The sequence below is a fragment of the Chroicocephalus ridibundus genome, chromosome 5 (assembly GCF_963924245.1).
Source record: "Chroicocephalus ridibundus chromosome 5, bChrRid1.1, whole genome shotgun sequence".
In the NCBI taxonomy this organism is placed as follows: Eukaryota; Metazoa; Chordata; class Aves; order Charadriiformes; family Laridae; genus Chroicocephalus; species Chroicocephalus ridibundus.
In genome coordinates, this window is record NC_086288.1 from 24,220,721 (window position 1) to 24,237,314 (window position 16,594).

Sequence of the window (16,594 nt, forward strand, 5' to 3'; positions counted from 1 at the left end):
TATAGCTATAATAACAGAATTTTTATTGTTAATCAATAAAATTTAGGAGTTTGTCCTAGAAATTCTACTCAGCTGATGGTCCTTATATGCATCACTCGAAATTCAAGGAGGCTAGTGAAAGACTACCTCTCAGAATGAATGTCTCTTAAAAAGGAAATCCATCACTTCTGGAAGACAGCCCAAATTCACCTAAAGCAACCAATACTACTTGTAAGATACGGTATGAACAGTCACTACGAGCTCAGGTTCACATGGACTGCAAATGATTTACATTAAAACATAAACTGTACTTAGATCAAAGGTTGCTCTAGACCAGGACCCTGTCTCCTATCAATGGCCAAAAGCAAGTACCCCTTCCATCCCTGTCGTGGTTTGGGCTGGACTGGCCACTGAGGCAACCAATAAATGCTCTCCCCCACCTCCCTATATAGCAAAAATGCTGTAAGAGAGTAATGGCACTTCCACGGAATACGTTCCACCTCTCACATGGAGCTCACACACTTTACTTAGAGGTATTAACAGTTAAGTCTCCTGTGAATTTATCTAGTTCTCGCCTTGAATCTACATAAATATTTTTATCCACAGTACTCTGGGGCAGGGAGCACACAGTGAGAAGAGACACCTAATTTTGTTTGAAAAAGCCAGCTCTCACTATCTTCCTTCCACACCTTCTAGTTCTTGTGTTTAAAAACAAACAAAAAACCCCAACAAAACAAAGCACAGTTTATTTCTATTCTACTTTTACATGCCACTTGTGTTTTTATAGGTCTTTCTCACACATCTGCAGTACTCTCTTCTGGGCTGAGAAGCCTTCACCATGTAGTTGCTTCTTGTACAGAAGTTATTCCATGTTTTTGACAAGCTTTCTCTGAACCTTCAGTAGTCTTACTACTTTCTTTTTGAGGTAAAGAATAAAATTTACATGCAATGCTCCAGAAAACCAGAAATTTGTACCAACATTGACTGTTTTCTTCCTTATTTCTCTAATGATTATTTTAGCCCTGATTTGTTTTAGAACCGTGTCAGGACCACATGGCATTTTCCATGTTTGTTAGCATTTGTTTTATTTGTTCTAGAACTTCACATGGAAACGTTTCAGTGCCAAACAAAAGCTCTAGACAGTTCCCATAAAGAAAGGTTCTTTAGCATCAGAAGATTTTCCACACAGCAAAAATAATTTGGCTTTTGGGCTTTGACTCTATCTCCCTTTTGTGAGCACTACCTACATAGTTATTGCTTACTGGCCATAGAGGCTCTAGCAAAGGTTCCGGTTTGTTCAAACACAGATCTATTGCCCACTTCTAACCATTTCACGTACTGTTCTTACAGCTCTCTCTTCACCTACCTTGTTATGTTTTTGTATTTAAACTATAATAGCTTAAAACTCTATTGACACCATATGCTGCCTTTTCAGATGTGGTATTACAGGTATCAGTAAAATGACCAGAAGTTTTTATACCTTAACTGTGTATTATGAAACTAAACACATTAGCACCATTAATCAACAAGCTGAACAAGGGCAGAAATACAGCTTATTTTTTTCAATCCCTCCTTTTAAAGGCACCACGACACTTGTGGATATGTCCTGTATCTTCTCCTTTCTAATGCTGAGAAGTTGAAGTTTTTAAAACGAGATTATACAGCATTGATATATAAGAACATTTTTTTCCGCATCAGATCACATTAACACATTTAATTATAAAATTATTTTCACCCAGAGCATCAAATTTTTACAGTAGAAAGATCTTACAGCAATAGAGTATTTGATTACAGATACTACTTTTTTTTTTTTTTTTAAAGTATCACAAGAAAAAAAGTCTGTGTTCATACTTGTATCATCTCTTTTCTGCTTGTGGACACCCTTCCGCTCTTTAATCTTCCTGTGAGGTTCTGTTTCTGGACATGCTATTCCACTAATCACAAGCTCTCCTGAAACAAAAGAAAGTTAAACAAAGCTCATTAACTCGTAATAATTTTACAAGAATGCAGACTTGCACAACCAACAAGCATTTCAGTTGAGAATATATTTCCTTAATGCTGAACTTTTCAGATAGGTTTAGAAAAAAAGCTTTTCAACATCAAGTATTTTGGAGTGCAAAGCAACTTGGAGACTTTTTGAAAAGCATTCCATCATATTTCAGTCAAAGAACATTTCAGAAAGCCATGACACGAGAGTCAATTTTTAAGACAAAATACCAATTTTAGGGACACAAAAGAAATACTATTTTCAAGCAGACTAATCAATTAGGAAAGGACCAAATTAGGCTGAATTTTCAGAAAAAAAATCCCTGAGAACAAGACATATTCTAGCACTTAGGGAACTTAACACTGAGACTGGATAAAATATTATAGTATCTGCTCTAGAGAACAGTCTCCACACAAACAGAAATGCTCCAGTAGATTGTCTCTTTTTCCGGTATCATACAGAATCTTTGATGTAATAAACCTACTAATACAGAGAAACCATCCTGTTCTTCCCTAAATGTTTAAGGCAAGAGTAACAAAGATGCTCTGCGGATGCTATTTCTAGCTGACGCAGGGGTATCAGGAGAGAAGAAGACTACACAGAAAAATGACTAAAAATAGTTGGAAACCATAAATAATGTCGGTTTGTTTTTTTTTTAAATTATCAGATAGTGAGCATCTCAAAGCTTTCATGGCACAAGATCAACCCACAGATTTCTCTTTACTGCCCTATCAGGAGAAAGCAAATAGGTATTTTGGAACTAATACCTGAAGGATTCATCGCATAGGTTACACGCTCGCCTCGCCAATATTCCAGAGGTCTTAGTCGTATCCTTTTTGTCCGACGAACATTAGGTGTGTTGGAAGGCATTACTAATTTAAAGGATGAAATCATTCACAGCAAGTATGAAAGGAAAATTCAGAAATGGGAAATATTAAATATGTTTTCCTGTTCTTCCGTATCAGGTGGTCACCACTTCCTAGCTGATATTTATATCACGTTGCTATTATGATGGGTAAAGGGAATCAAGTATTGCCAAAAGCCTTCTTTTGCATGCATCAGCATTTCACTCTCCTTTTTCTTAAACAGTCACCATGCTGACTTTACACTAGATTTCATTCTATATATCTTAGTGAATCAGCGGGATACAGACATTAGGGGCTCAAGCACATCTGTGAAGACAAAGCTCTCGACAAAGACTAAGAACCCTGCCTAAATCTGAGGGACTTCATTAGCAACAGTGAAAAGGCACTGCCTGGGTTATGGCAAAAGAAGAGTTAACAGAGACTGCATGAGCAGCCCCTCCTCTTCCAGATTCTTAAGTCCCATCTCCAAGGTCCAGAAGAGCAGCACTTTGCCAGCAGAAAACCCACACATTTCCAAGACTTCCCAGATATTTATCTTCAGACTTTCTTATTACATAGTCTCACCTTTCAATTTTTCTAAGCTGCCATATATGAATACAGTAAGACTTGATATTTCAGTGTTTGTAAGAAAGAATAAAAGCCCTTTAAGAGTTATGGGCAGTCCAAGAATAAATGCTAAAAATAAAAATAGTAAATAAAAAAAACTTGCTGAAGTAAGTTTTTGAAAATAGACAACTATAGCAGTGTGCACAAAATAGTAATGAAGGAAATAAAAAAAAACCAATAAAAACAGACTAGTATGGGACTACAATCAACTGCATGCCCATTGTTCCATCCTATCCCGACTCAGACCACCACAGAGGGCAGGTTATTTGCACCCTCAGTTACTCTGTGTGAAACTAATTCAAACTCTTACTGTTCTCACTGAACTGTAAGCAATGTCTTGACTCAATATTAAATGAAAAATGGAAACATGACAGTTAAAAGATAATTGTTGAATATAGTAATAAGAAAAGAAACACTGTAAGTTTTTAAAAGCAGCTTAAAAATCAGAGCAGGGTTATAGCACCCTGAAGAACTAACAAGTCTTATCTGTAAATACTTATTAACATACGCACCTGTTTCTAGGTGCTTTCCTGTGTCTTCAGCAAAGTTTACATCAAGTTGGAAATGTATTTGTGTTTATGCACTTACATTAACATATTTCAAAACAATCTTACCTATTTTATGCCTTGCTGTGTTGTCTGACAACAGAGCTCTTACTTGACGATTGACGTCCTCAGAACTATCTGAAAACATGTTCAAAAAACCATCACTATAGCCATTTACTATTCCTGACTTTTAGTCAAAATGCCCACTAGAAACAACCATAGGTAATACAGGCAGAAGTCACAGCGTTAGTGTTCCCACTAACATGTTTTTCATTAAACATACCGATGTAAATAAACAGTATACATAATTAGTTTTTAAACAGTGGAAGTTTGAAAATGAAATGAAAACTATACATTCAAGTAAATATTCTTCAGATCCATCCCTCTGATAAATCAAACATTGGCAAATTATAACTACACGTATAATTTTATTGATCCAAGTGCAAGGTTTATACCACTCAAGCCTAACTTCAGAACAAACTTCTTACTAGAATACACACAAAACTAGGCCTCTGAAGAAAGCATTGTATGAACAAATAAGATTCACAACTGACTCAAACTCTAATGAAAAGACTTGGTATCCCAGGGCTGCTCTTCATTATGACAATACGTGCAACTTGTGCAGGGAAACTTAATATTTTTAGGCAAACAGGCCATAATTCCCATAAGGTTGTACAATTTGGTCCAGAGTTGCCTGAAGCGATCATATATAGGACCATCGCATGGCGACACACCAAACTGGTACCAACTCAGTCTAAAAAATTTGTTCAACATAGTCTGGAAAGATAACTTTATCCTGGTAGGCTTGATGCCAAACCATGTAGTGCTAGTCCTTCCAAAGCTAACACAATGTAAAGTTTGCATACTGTACCACGTATCTGGGCAGAAATGTGACCGCAGTCAATACAATCTGCATTTCTTACTTTGGACAAGCAGAACACAATAAAAATTACTGTACCATCAGTTACAGCTTATAAGAAGCTTATACAGAAAATGCAAGAAAAAATACCAACTTTAAACATTACCTGAAGATGTATTATCCTGTTCACAAAACTTACTACTGGAAGTGAAGTTATCACGACGTTCTAAAACAGGCCCACTTCAAAGGAAAAAAAAATACACCTGCTTGAATATGTTAAATGTCAAAGGAACATTACAGCACTACCAAGAATAACAAATATAAGGTTTTTTTAGATCATGTGGGGTGGGGTTTTTCTCCTTCTAAACATCTGTCTGTACCAATTAGGCACTGAAGTGTCTAATCTTAATTAGACTGCTAGTTAGGAATCGCAGGTCTGAAATTCATCAATTGTCTGCCTGGTCATCAGGCAGACAAACTAGCATTCACACCTTCTCTCTAAACAGGTTTCCTAAAAATCTTTTAACTTCTTTTTCTTTTTTCTCCCTTCCAGAAGAAACAGACCTTCTACTGTAACATTACTTTTCAACAATTTTCTATACATCATGATTACAGAAGTGCTTTAAAGAAATGTTTTGCATACTGTAAGGAAAGGGCAGTAAAATAGTTTGGAATTGTATTTTGTAATATGTATTCTGTCATAAAGTCTCCCCCGTAAAATGACTGTAATTAACATGTATGTAACTCCACCAGAGTTAAAACTCTAGCAACCAAATCACCTATAGCAGGACTTCTCTTACAGCCTTCGCATTAGTACTCCTAACCTTCCCTCCTTCCCCCATCTGTGGCTACACTTCACTGCTTTTACTGTGCCAATGAAGTTCAGCTGTGAGCCACCTCACCTCCAAAAGATGTATTTCAATACTAGATGAGGAAACCTACACTACAAATTCGTCCAATTAAGTCTGCAGGCTCACTTATAATAAAAAGTTACAATTTTCAGTAGAATTACAACAGAAGAATTTAATAAATTCACAGACTGCCACTCCTGTTTTCTTTATTATTAAGCTCCCATCCCATGAAGGAGAAGATATGTGCATATTTATGTGCACAAACAAGAGTATGGATTGTAGATACAGTTCTATGCCCTACTTAACAGTGACTTTATTAGTACAGTTGTTATTAGTTCTAGGTATGTCTGTTCAAAAACCACACACTATTGTGGAATCAAGCCTCAAAGGGAAAAAAAAAATCCCTGAAGGCAAGAAACTTACTATGACCCCTTATTCATGACAGGAAGAATTGTATTAGTTTATGAAATGTATTAGCACGGTATTTAAACACCTCAGGCATGAATCACAATCCCTTTTCTACTAGGTTCTTCACTAGTAGAACACAGAATACAGTAGTAGTACCAAAGAGCTGTCTCAGTGGGGCAGAAGTGGGATTAAACGCAAGTTTTACCTTTCATGACTCATACCCTTCTCCACTGCAAAGCGCTTCCTAGAAGAGAAAAAAATAATTCTTACTATGTTTACTGTTAAGTCAATTTTACTTACTGAAAGGAACCCATAGGTCAGTAATTTTATGTACTAAACAGAACCATAAAAAAAGACTTTTTAAAAAAAAATTAAAAAGCAGCACAAAGAACAGTGACTAAAAACTCAATTAGACTGATTAGAGAAACTTCCTCTTTCAATTAGCAATCATTAGTAAAGTTACTTCCACAAAAATAAATATAGGTGAAGAATTAAACACTCAAACAAAGTAACAAACCTGACAGTGAAGTTACTCTATAGGTGGTGTGGCTGTGTGTGCATGTGTGTCTTTTTGTTTTTAAACTGGATCTGCTACTCAAGTCTCAAAAGAACACTTTAAAAATCCCAGCGCAAGTTTCCTGATGTGGAAGCTGACACTGGATTTGGCACCCACCTTTGAGAACAGGATGCTGATTACATTACTTTGTTTCTCTATTAGCTTCAACCAGACTGAAACTGTCACATAGTTCAATCGGGCCATTAACTGCTTAAAAGTTAACAAGACGTCTTTAATTACCTACCAAGTTGATAGATACTTGTAACAAATTACATAAAAAGCTTACTGTAGTCCATGTTGCGTGTTATGTTTTCTTATATTATTTTTTATTTTCACATCTGATAACTTCTGTTTTTTTATTGCCATGTCCTCTACAGAAGAGCTGTCAGAATCCCCTTGAGACTCGGTGTCCTCAGGGCTTGAGCAAACACCTTTACTGGTTCTGTGACAAATTGTTTTGGGTATCTTCCCTGAAGACTTAGCTGACAAACGTTTCTTTTCAGAATTCTTCACAACGTCCATGAGATGCTGTAGCACTTCTACAGCAGTTTTGTAATTTGCACCACCAAGTGACTCCAATGCGTCCAATACATTTTTAGGCTTTTCAGACTTAGCCAACTCCTGAATCACAGAAGTCTGTAATTCCTGATGCTGGGGTGAGGTAAACACTTCATTCAATTTTACAGGCTCTCTTTCAAGCTCTTCTTCACCTGGTTCACCATCAGAACTCTCCTCTCTCTGTAACCGAGGCTTTTTATTACTATTTTTCTTACCAGATTTTTTAAACTGCTTCTTTGGATTTTCTGCCAATCTCTTAGCTGCTGTATCTTTTGTAAGTTTCTGCTTAGCAGTTCGTTTCTTATCAACTAAACGCTGAGAACCTTTTGAAGCCAACTGCTTGGAAGACTTGAGATTCTTTTTTGGAGACACAGTCCTCTCTTGCTGCTGCTCAGCTGAGGACATAGGTGAATCCTCATTTGTCACGACCTTTGTTTTACATTGGTCAGCATCAGATGCTTTTGTTTCCAATCCAGAACATGACAACATCAGTTCTTTAGCTTCTGGTTTCCAGGACGTGTCCTTTTTCTGTTTTGGAGAGCCTTGTCTAAGTGCATCCTTTTTAGTCTTTCCTATCAATACACAAAACACTTGGACATTAATATCTTTTCCCATTAAACCCGAAGATACATGTTGACATCTGAATGCATAAAAATAAAACAAAAAAATCAAGAGAAGAAAAAAAAAAAGTATCACAAAACCAGATTTTTCCCTGATAATTAAAAAGAAGGTTCTCTCTGAACTATAGCATATGAAAAATTCAAAACAGAATTTTTGGTGTACTTCCAGTATTTCCTAGCAGGTGGTCGTGGTTTAGCCACACGGTCGCTCTCTCCAACTCCCCTTTCCCCCATGGCTGTGGAGGGAGAATTGGGAGAAAAAGGCAAAACTCATGGGTTGAGACAAAGGCAGTGCAACAGAACAGCAAAGGGAACAGGAAAACAACGACAATAACAGGGATAGAGGAATGTACCAATACGATGACGGTACCACTGCTCACTCATCAGACCTGGAACGCCTCAGCCCACTCCAAGCCCCAGCAGCTCTGGGCTCCAGCCTGGGAAAGGCTAATAAGGGATGGAATACCAGTGTCCCTGCTGGAGCTTGGGGAGAATTAACCCCATCCCCGCCCGGAACGAGGACACAGATAAAACAGGCAGAAACGTTACATTCAATCTGCTTTCTAGTTTTCAGTGATTCCTGCTACAAAACCTTTCTCAAGTAATTCCTAAAAACTGATCCCCTCCAGTTCAAAGCACATATCTTAACCTCCTTTCTACGGAGAGACGAGCAAAGCTTGCTTGTGGGTACCTACCTTCTTTGTCTGCTCATAAGAAAAGACAACACTGATAACTTAATTTTTAATGTCCTAACAGGAACGATGGCGGGTGGGGGGGAGTAAAAAAAAAAAAAAGCCAGCGTGAAGACACTCTGTCTCACTGCGTTATAAACACCCAAACCTAACTGTGCAACTGAAACATCAGTTAGGAATCCATTAATGTCTCTCATTCTACTTTATTTCCCAATAAACCACCACAAAAGTATCCAGAAATATAACCGGGAAAAAGAAGTCTGAAGATATGTTAAATAACTTACCCATACGAGTACTGTTTTTGATTTGAGATTTAAGGACCTTTCCTTTACTGTTAGAGAATGGATCTGATTCTGACGTTTCTTTGAAGTCAGGTACTTTGACATCCAAATCATCTGTTTTCTGTTTAGTAAGTGCTTCAACCTTTGCTTTTGTGTTCTTGCCCTTCTTACTCTCCGTCTTCTCCTTTTCAGAGGTCTGAGATTTAGACACAGGAGTTGCAGAGACATCTTTTTTTGATTTTTTGTTCTTAAGGGGTATTGAAAGCCAAGAATTAGAAGATACAACATCTGATTCATCAATTAGAAATTCACATTCATTTTCTATTTCTATATCTTCATCTTGCACAGTAGGAGGTGATGGTGGTGATATTGAGGCTGAATACCTGAAGAAAGGAGGGACAAAGTATTCACATCATTTAGGTGAAAAAAGTTTACTTTCAATCTTGCATGCTACAGAACATTCCTCGGAAGAATTAAGTTCATCATTCATTGCCCTTTAGCTTCCAAAAAGAGCACAAGGCCTGCTTCTGGTTGCTTTGACCTCATATTCACAACTCATTATTTCTCAGATGCTGGATAGTCAATTTCCTATCTAACCAGTCAAATCTATATTAGCTCTGAAAAGGACTGCTTGATCACTGCTAACTTCAGAATCACATAGGGTTTTCCCAAATTCTCCAACCTATCAAAACATCTCACACGCAATCTGAAACACTATTCAACAGCTACGTACTATTCTACTGGCAGACAAAAGCAACAATGCTGTTAAATCCTAACAGCACAAAACTTTGAAACAAGGATGTTGCCCCAGTACTCAGGATTGGGTTATTTTACTAGCAAATTGTGTTCCATATTAAGCCTCAAAACAAACCTTTTTCCAAGCGTTCCTGTTGTTAAAGCTGCCAAGACAACTGAAGAGAAAGCCTTCTCTTTCTGTACAGAAGACGTAGCAGCTTGTGCAACAACCTGCTCATCTCTCCCAGTCTGAGGTCTTTCCCAATTTTCAACTTCCACGGGGCTCTTCACTCCAGCAGGAGTATCTTGGTCATCAAAATGTAATCTATGTATGAGAAACAGCATTCAAATATGATGCTTTAAATCCTGAGTGCACACTAAAGTATCATGTGGATGGACAGATGCTCTCATTTTCTCCCGCTGACAGTGCCTCCCTTCTTATGAATAAGCTTTCATTTGGTAATTTGCTGGAACACAGGTTAGTGGTACTACTTCCCAGCATAGCAGCAAGTGTCCAAACCAATGAGGCAACATGGGGTGAGCTTGTGACTCTTGATCAAAGTGAGGGCGGCTCAGCAAGACAAATTCCCAATTTTAGAACACGCTTCAGAAATTGTCAGGTTTCCTAGACCCTAGTTGCACTCTCTTCCCAATCTCACTCCACCAATGGGAGTTAATGGGATCAGTGTGAGTCCCTCTCTATGATCTACTCCAGAGATTCAGTCCTGCAGGAAAGCGGAACTGTGGCTGGGACCACTGGCCACTATTGCAGCTGGGCTTCAAATTTTCCAAAGAGGACATAATGATCACAACAGAAGTTGTTCTACTTTGTATAAAACATTTGTATATTCAGAGCAAGAGGAACAATGACTGCTCATCTCTGCTTTAACAAATTTTTTGTTAACTTTTAAGATCAACACTGTCAACAGGACTCACTGAAAAAAATCTAGACTATCTGAGAAGCAGGTAATTTGGGGCATTTTCCTGCAAAAAAGGATTTCCAAACTATATTGACAGGCTTCCTGCACTTGGGTACTGCACTTTTGGGAATTAAACATTATATTTAATAAAAAACAATTCTGCCCTTTCTAAACCCAGGTATCAAAATTTTCTAAAAAGCCTGGAATTACTTCTCATGAGTTCACAATCCAAATTCATAAAAGACTGAAACCACCGTGTTCTAAAGGCAGGCGGGACACACCACCACCGACACGTTCAGCTCTACTTACATATGTACCGGAGAACTTTTCGCTTCCTCCACAAGAAGAGGTGATCCAAGAAACCCATGATCATCCTCAGGGTCCAAAGACATGGCAGGACTTTTGCATAGTGCTTCAACATCTTTTAATATATTATTTGTTTGTCTTTTAGATACAGGAGTCTGTGGTTTATTAGCATCAGCTACATAATCATGTATTGCAGGCTTCAGGGGTGATTCATGTGACCGTCCTGGCATATATATAGAATAGGTTTAATTCTGCTACTCAGAACCTTACAAAATCCCAAGAAATAGTTACCCAAAAAAACCCTTAATTCAGTAGTGCTACCAACCTCTGCTGCTGACTGGTTTTAGTGGTGATGCAGGTAAGGACTCTGCGGAATTACAGGCTCTTTTCACAGAGTTAGTTAACCCTGCCTCTGGCTGTCATAGTCAATAACAAATAATGAGACAAAGTAAAATATTTGGTAAAGCAACAGTATTTCGACAGGAATATAAATTTCTACAGAACACACTCTAATTTCCTTCCCTTAATTCCTACTCATTTGAAGCACAATTTGTTCTAATGAAACACTTCCATTTTCTATCACATAAGACTTTCTAAAACTAACTGTAAATTTCAAACAACAGGCAAAACAATGTGGACAGTAAAAATCAATTTGCAGCTTTGAATAGACATCCTGCTAGTCCACAGGCAAGCTATTGACTCTTTTCATTAGAATGAATTAATTTAAGCAATTTCATTCACCTTTATTAAGCCAGGTTGAGATTTTGCAAGAATTACTTTTGAGATTATACAGTATTCTAGCATAAGACTAAAATAAACGAACACCGTTATAAAGGATAGTTGTTCTCAACACTGCCATTAATAGAATATCCTATCTTTACAAAACCTACTAGAACCAAAATATTAAAACCAAACATACAAACTAGATTATTGGCATTGTTCTCTCAGACAGCATGATAAAAAGTCCTTCAACTTGTTTCCACTCTTCAACAAAGTTACAGATAAACAAAGTTATCGTACAGGTAACTGTTTATCAGGAGTTGAGAAGCTGCTTTTGTACAAGAATCATCTTTCTATTTTACTATCCATCAGAGAGCTAAGAACTGTATCCATATATCCAGCAAAGTGACTGGAACCAACCCTAATGGAGTCCAAGACAGCCGTACCCACAACCAGTTATAAGGCAGCGTGCTTCAACCTCACTACGTTGTGACACTGCCCTAACTAACTCACCCTTTGTCTCTGTATTGAAGTCCTCTTCTCTCTTCTGACAATAGGAGTTGAGCAACGGGGACTCGCACATGGAGAATTTATTGTAAGATTGCTACCACAACCTATACAGAAAAAACTATAAATAAGGGATTCTTGAAATCGTCCAGGTTTAATTTATTTTAACAAGTTGCTAGGCTCGTTATGGTCACATAAATCCAAAGAAAGAAGCCAGCTACTTGGGAAAAAGATTTCCTTTACAAGAGAGCTGAGACACAGTTTTAAGCAGCTTAGAAGGGGCTTCTTTTAAAGACTGTGAGGAAGACTTTATTTTTATCTGGTTTATCTTTAGTTTTCATTTCTGTTTATTTACCACTAGATATAATACAAGGAAGAAATGAATTAACCAGAAAATTAAGTAAAACACCAAATAAAAGCTTACTTTCGAAACAATCCTGTATGACTTTCAGTACATTTTGACCTGGCTGTACATCAATCTTAGTTCTAGAAAGAAGATGGGAAAAAAAAATATTTTCAATCAAAAATATTAAATGTTCCTATCCTAGCAATATAAAAGTAGTAAAGTTCTTACTACTAAATTTTTTAGATTATTATTTCCACCAGTCCCAACTTTAACATTAAACCTACCATTTAATATTAACCTACCATTTCCATGCACAGATAGCTGCAAAGAAACTTGTCTAAATAAGGACTCCAGGAGAAAAAGACCCACTGTCACAGAATATAATGAGACTGCAGAAATCTCTCTACATAAAAGAAAACATACAACTACACAACACCCCTCAGGTAGAAGAGCTTTGGGAGATTCCCACTTGAAATAAATATTTTAAAAAAAAAAAAAAAAATCAAGTAAAGTTGCCTGCCCAGCGATCCAGTCTCAGCAGACCCAGAAATGAAACATGTAGGCTGAACATGTATTCCTTCATAGGAGGAGTCACCCTCTGCTTCTTTTTCTACCACTTATCCACAGTTATTCTGTGCTTCTACAAAAGTTTCAGCAGCAAGAATTTACTTGACCTATCAAATCTGTAAGCAAGCGAACAGCTCAGCTGCTTGGGTTACTATTTCAAACCTCCCCATGAAAAATGAAAACGGCAGAAGTGACCATGTCGATCAAAACCAAAATACCAAGAGAAAAGCCATGGAATATTTTTCCTATAATGGTTATAATATGCCTTTAAAAACAAGTAAATTGGTAGATTTGGTAAGCTCATGAAATGCATGTCTAAAAATGGATTCCAGTAACAAAAAAGCTGACAGACTTCTGACATGCCTTTAAAGCAAGCTACAGCACTGCAAATACTCAAACTCAGCTCTAACATTTACCAGGAAGGGCAAAATAAGCTAGAGCTCTGCATGGGCATCCTCTTGAAAGGCAAAATGTTTGCACAAACTACTGCTTCCGTGCTCAGGCAGCCTAATTAGAGGTACCTTAGGTAGAACTACACCACAGTCTGCTGCCTCAGGAGAGGAATACAAAGGAAATCCTTGGTGCTTTGTCCCCCAGCACAATTTGCTCCTCCCACCACTAAGAAATACAAGTTTGGGAAACATCATGAGATCACGTTAATAAGATACACCCAATAGTTTTGACATTAAGCTTTTGGACAAAAAACAACGTAAGTTTTCCAAACAATCATATCTAAGAATAAAATTTTAAATGTAAATTACCCTCCTCCATGGCAGAATCTTGTTCTGTAGTCTTTTTTAAAATGATTCTGTGAAGAAATAAAAATCAGTTTTTACTAAGCATGGTGACACTCGACAGAAAAACAAGTAAGCGACCAACCTCCTGTTTCACGTGTAAGCATGTCTCAAGAATTCTCAATCTATCTGAAACTAGTGGGAGTTACTGCAGCCCTGTTTTTCTTAGAACGCCGCAGTAGCTACAACCCCTGTAACAACTGACAGAAATTCAGCTTTCCTCAAGAGCCATCAAGCACCTGTTGCATTTAAAGTTAGAGAGACTTATGTGATAGAAATCACAGAGAATCTAAGGATTTGGTTAACATTTCTGTAATGACTACAGAAAAACGAATGAACTACACAAAGCAAACTAGGACATAACCTTACAACACATCCACTGCTCCATGAGAACTGCTCACATGCAGATTCTTGCCCTGTGTTTATCACAGGCAAGACCACATTGACAGGCAGTGACAGCACATCAGCTGTTCCGTGGTAAAACTAAAGTCTCAATTAACTCCCAGCACCTCTGCATATACTTGAACCCTGAGAATAATCAAAGTAATTTGAATAGCAGACAGGACTCCAGTCATCTATAACATCAACTAAAGTAGTAATAATTCAAACAACAGCATGTTATCAGCATTACTTTCTATGCCAACAAATGAAATAAAGCCTACTGAGCTGGAAACAGGCAAAGACCTCTATAGAGGATAAAAACAAGGAATGGTTAAGCCAAGAAAAATTAAAGAGCAAAGCAGAGTGCAGTTTTTCACCACTGTGGCAAGAAAATGTCTCAAAAAAAATCTGAATGTTTAGCTGCAAAAAAATTATGACCTCTTCTTCATTTGTGTAGACTGGAATAGAGTACATGTGCAGCGTGGAGATTATCTAGTCCTAATACAACAGAACTCAGCACATTTTTCCCTAAATTTGCCATACTGACATTACTTTGCACTTCTTTATGATTCCTTTTTGGATATTACTTCTCATAATAAAAATAATCAAAACCACATAAGGACTTATTCCACTGCAAATTTTCAATATCTGCCTCAAATGGCAGGAAGAAACTCTTGGTCACGTGGGAAAACAACTGGCCAAAAGCCATGATTTCAGAAACAGCGCTGAACCATACTCAGGCTTAAACTTCTTCCCCTTGCAGAGGAGTGCGGTACAATCAACTGGAAAGCAATCTTTCATATAAGAAAATGCAAAACTCCTCTAACGGATCTAAAAGAGCTTTTAACAGCTCGTTTATTGTGACGCTCCTACCCTGTTAGACATAAAGAGCTTTTTAAGCCCCCCGCGTAGCTCTGAGAGAGGGCGGCAGAAGGAAGGCGAGTATGCTTCTAGCATGTTTAGACGAGTCACTGGCCCTTCACACGCTAACCCGCCAAAGATCTCCAGAGACGAGCGACAGGCGGAGCCGCCGGCAGCCTGAGGGAAGCGGGGCTCCCAGCAGAGAGCCCCTCGGAGCAGAACTGTTCCGTGCCACCAACCGGGGCCAAGAAGGAGGGCAGAGCACTACCTCCGGCCCCCCTTTCCTCGGGGGGAAGCGGGGACCCCCAGAGCCTCACCGCGCTCCTCAGGAAGGGGCGGGCGGGGCCGGCCTGCCGCCCCTCAGGAGCGCGGTGAGGCGAGGGCCGTGCCGCGACTGTTACGGAAGGAAACGCAACCCCCCACACACACCCCTACACCCCCGCCGCTTCCCCCGCGCCCTCTCACCAAGGCCTCCGCCATCCCAGACCGCCGCGAAGAGGACGCCAAGAGCGCGGCCACGGCACCCGGCCCGCCCGCGGTTTCCCGTCCGCCGCCGCGCGGTCTTTCAAACCGCGGGCGCCCGGGCGCGCTCACCGGCGGCTGGCGACGCGCTGGCCACGCGCTGGCCACGCCTCCTCCCCCCGCTCCCATTGGGCGGCGGCCGGCCGCCGCGCGCCAACGAGGGCGGCTGCTTTGCGCGCGCCCCACCTCCCTCCCCGCGGGCCGTTGTCGCGCCTGCGCAGAAGGCGGTGCCTTCTCCCGCCCCCCCCCCCCCCCGCCATCTCGTCAGCGGTCGGGGCCGCTTCCCTTCCCTCGGGGCGGCGGCGCTCGGGCTGTTGATTTCTTCCCCCCCCCCCCCCCCCCATGGGATACGCCAGTTCAGATCCTCGGGTTTCTAAACGCTACAAAACACCTGCAGGTGTTGCAAACCCCCCACAGGGGGTTGCAATCTTTTCCTTCACAACATGAGTGAAGAACACCACGACAACAACTGCTCGAGAATGTATCGCCACAACATCCACAGTATCTTCGGGTATCCGCAAAAGAAAGCCCAAAAAAAAAAAAAAAAAAAAACTTTAAGCGATGCTTTTTATCACACGCTGGCAAGCGGTGGACTAGGTGCCGGCTCAGCTGCAGCCTTGCCCGGCAAAGGTGCAGGAACCCCTGTTCACGGGCTCGTTGGCCGCATTCGACAGCAAAGTCAAATTCTGCCATTTAAACGCAATCCATAGAGAACGCGTACAAGAAATCTGCAATTTAGCCAAAATCTGAGAACACGTACCTCGCCCCAGCCCCTGTGGGGAATTTACTTTCACACATAGGGCTGAACCCCTCTTCTGCTAGGGTTGGTTGGCAGCTCTCTGATCTATCACAGGTCACGTTACCGGCTAGTTATCATGCTACACCTACACACAAAAGGCCATGAAGATATCCAACAAAAAAACAAGTTGGTTTTTTTTTTAATAATGTGTACTTTACATTTAGTAGCAACCAGCATCAAAACACCAAGTCTTGCCATCCCTATTCTTTCTGACCGCTAAGGGGAAAGCCAGAAACTAAACTAAACATCCTGGTTGTGTGAAAGTTGATGGTTCACCCTTCATTTCATCAGGACCAACATTTTGCTCCTGAACTACAATCTCCACAGT

At 39.7% G+C, this 16,594-nt stretch overlaps 1 protein-coding gene across 5 annotated transcripts in view; it reads right to left on the reverse strand.

The window, feature by feature from the left end:
• Window positions 1-15,532, reverse strand: part of CENPC (centromere protein C) — a 34,931-nt gene extending 19,399 nt beyond the window's left edge. For 3 of the 5 annotated variants that reach the window (XM_063335995.1, XM_063335996.1, XM_063335994.1), the window contains exons 1-14: window positions 15,411-15,532; window positions 13,671-13,717; window positions 12,421-12,482; window positions 12,003-12,103; window positions 11,095-11,185; window positions 10,773-10,992; window positions 9,680-9,868; window positions 8,812-9,191; window positions 6,944-7,787; window positions 6,307-6,345; window positions 5,009-5,082; window positions 4,053-4,121; window positions 2,734-2,838; window positions 1,831-1,929 (exon numbers count right to left, since the gene is read on the reverse strand). In XM_063335995.1, the coding sequence (XP_063192065.1) occupies window positions 1,831-1,929; window positions 2,734-2,838; window positions 4,053-4,121; window positions 5,009-5,082; window positions 6,307-6,345; window positions 6,944-7,787; window positions 8,812-9,191; window positions 9,680-9,868; window positions 10,773-10,992; window positions 11,095-11,185; window positions 12,003-12,103; window positions 12,421-12,482; window positions 13,671-13,717; window positions 15,411-15,425 (2,335 nt within the window). In that variant the 5' untranslated portion in view covers window positions 15,426-15,532. Of the gene's footprint in view, window positions 1-1,830; window positions 1,930-2,733; window positions 2,839-4,052; window positions 4,122-5,008; window positions 5,083-6,306; window positions 6,346-6,943; window positions 7,788-8,811; window positions 9,192-9,679; window positions 9,869-10,772; window positions 10,993-11,094; window positions 11,186-12,002; window positions 12,104-12,420; window positions 12,483-13,670; window positions 13,718-15,410 lie in introns of those variants that run through there. The other 2 variants (XM_063335997.1, XM_063335998.1) reach the window with 2 other exon arrangements.
• Window positions 15,533-16,594: the final 1,062 nt, after the last annotated feature.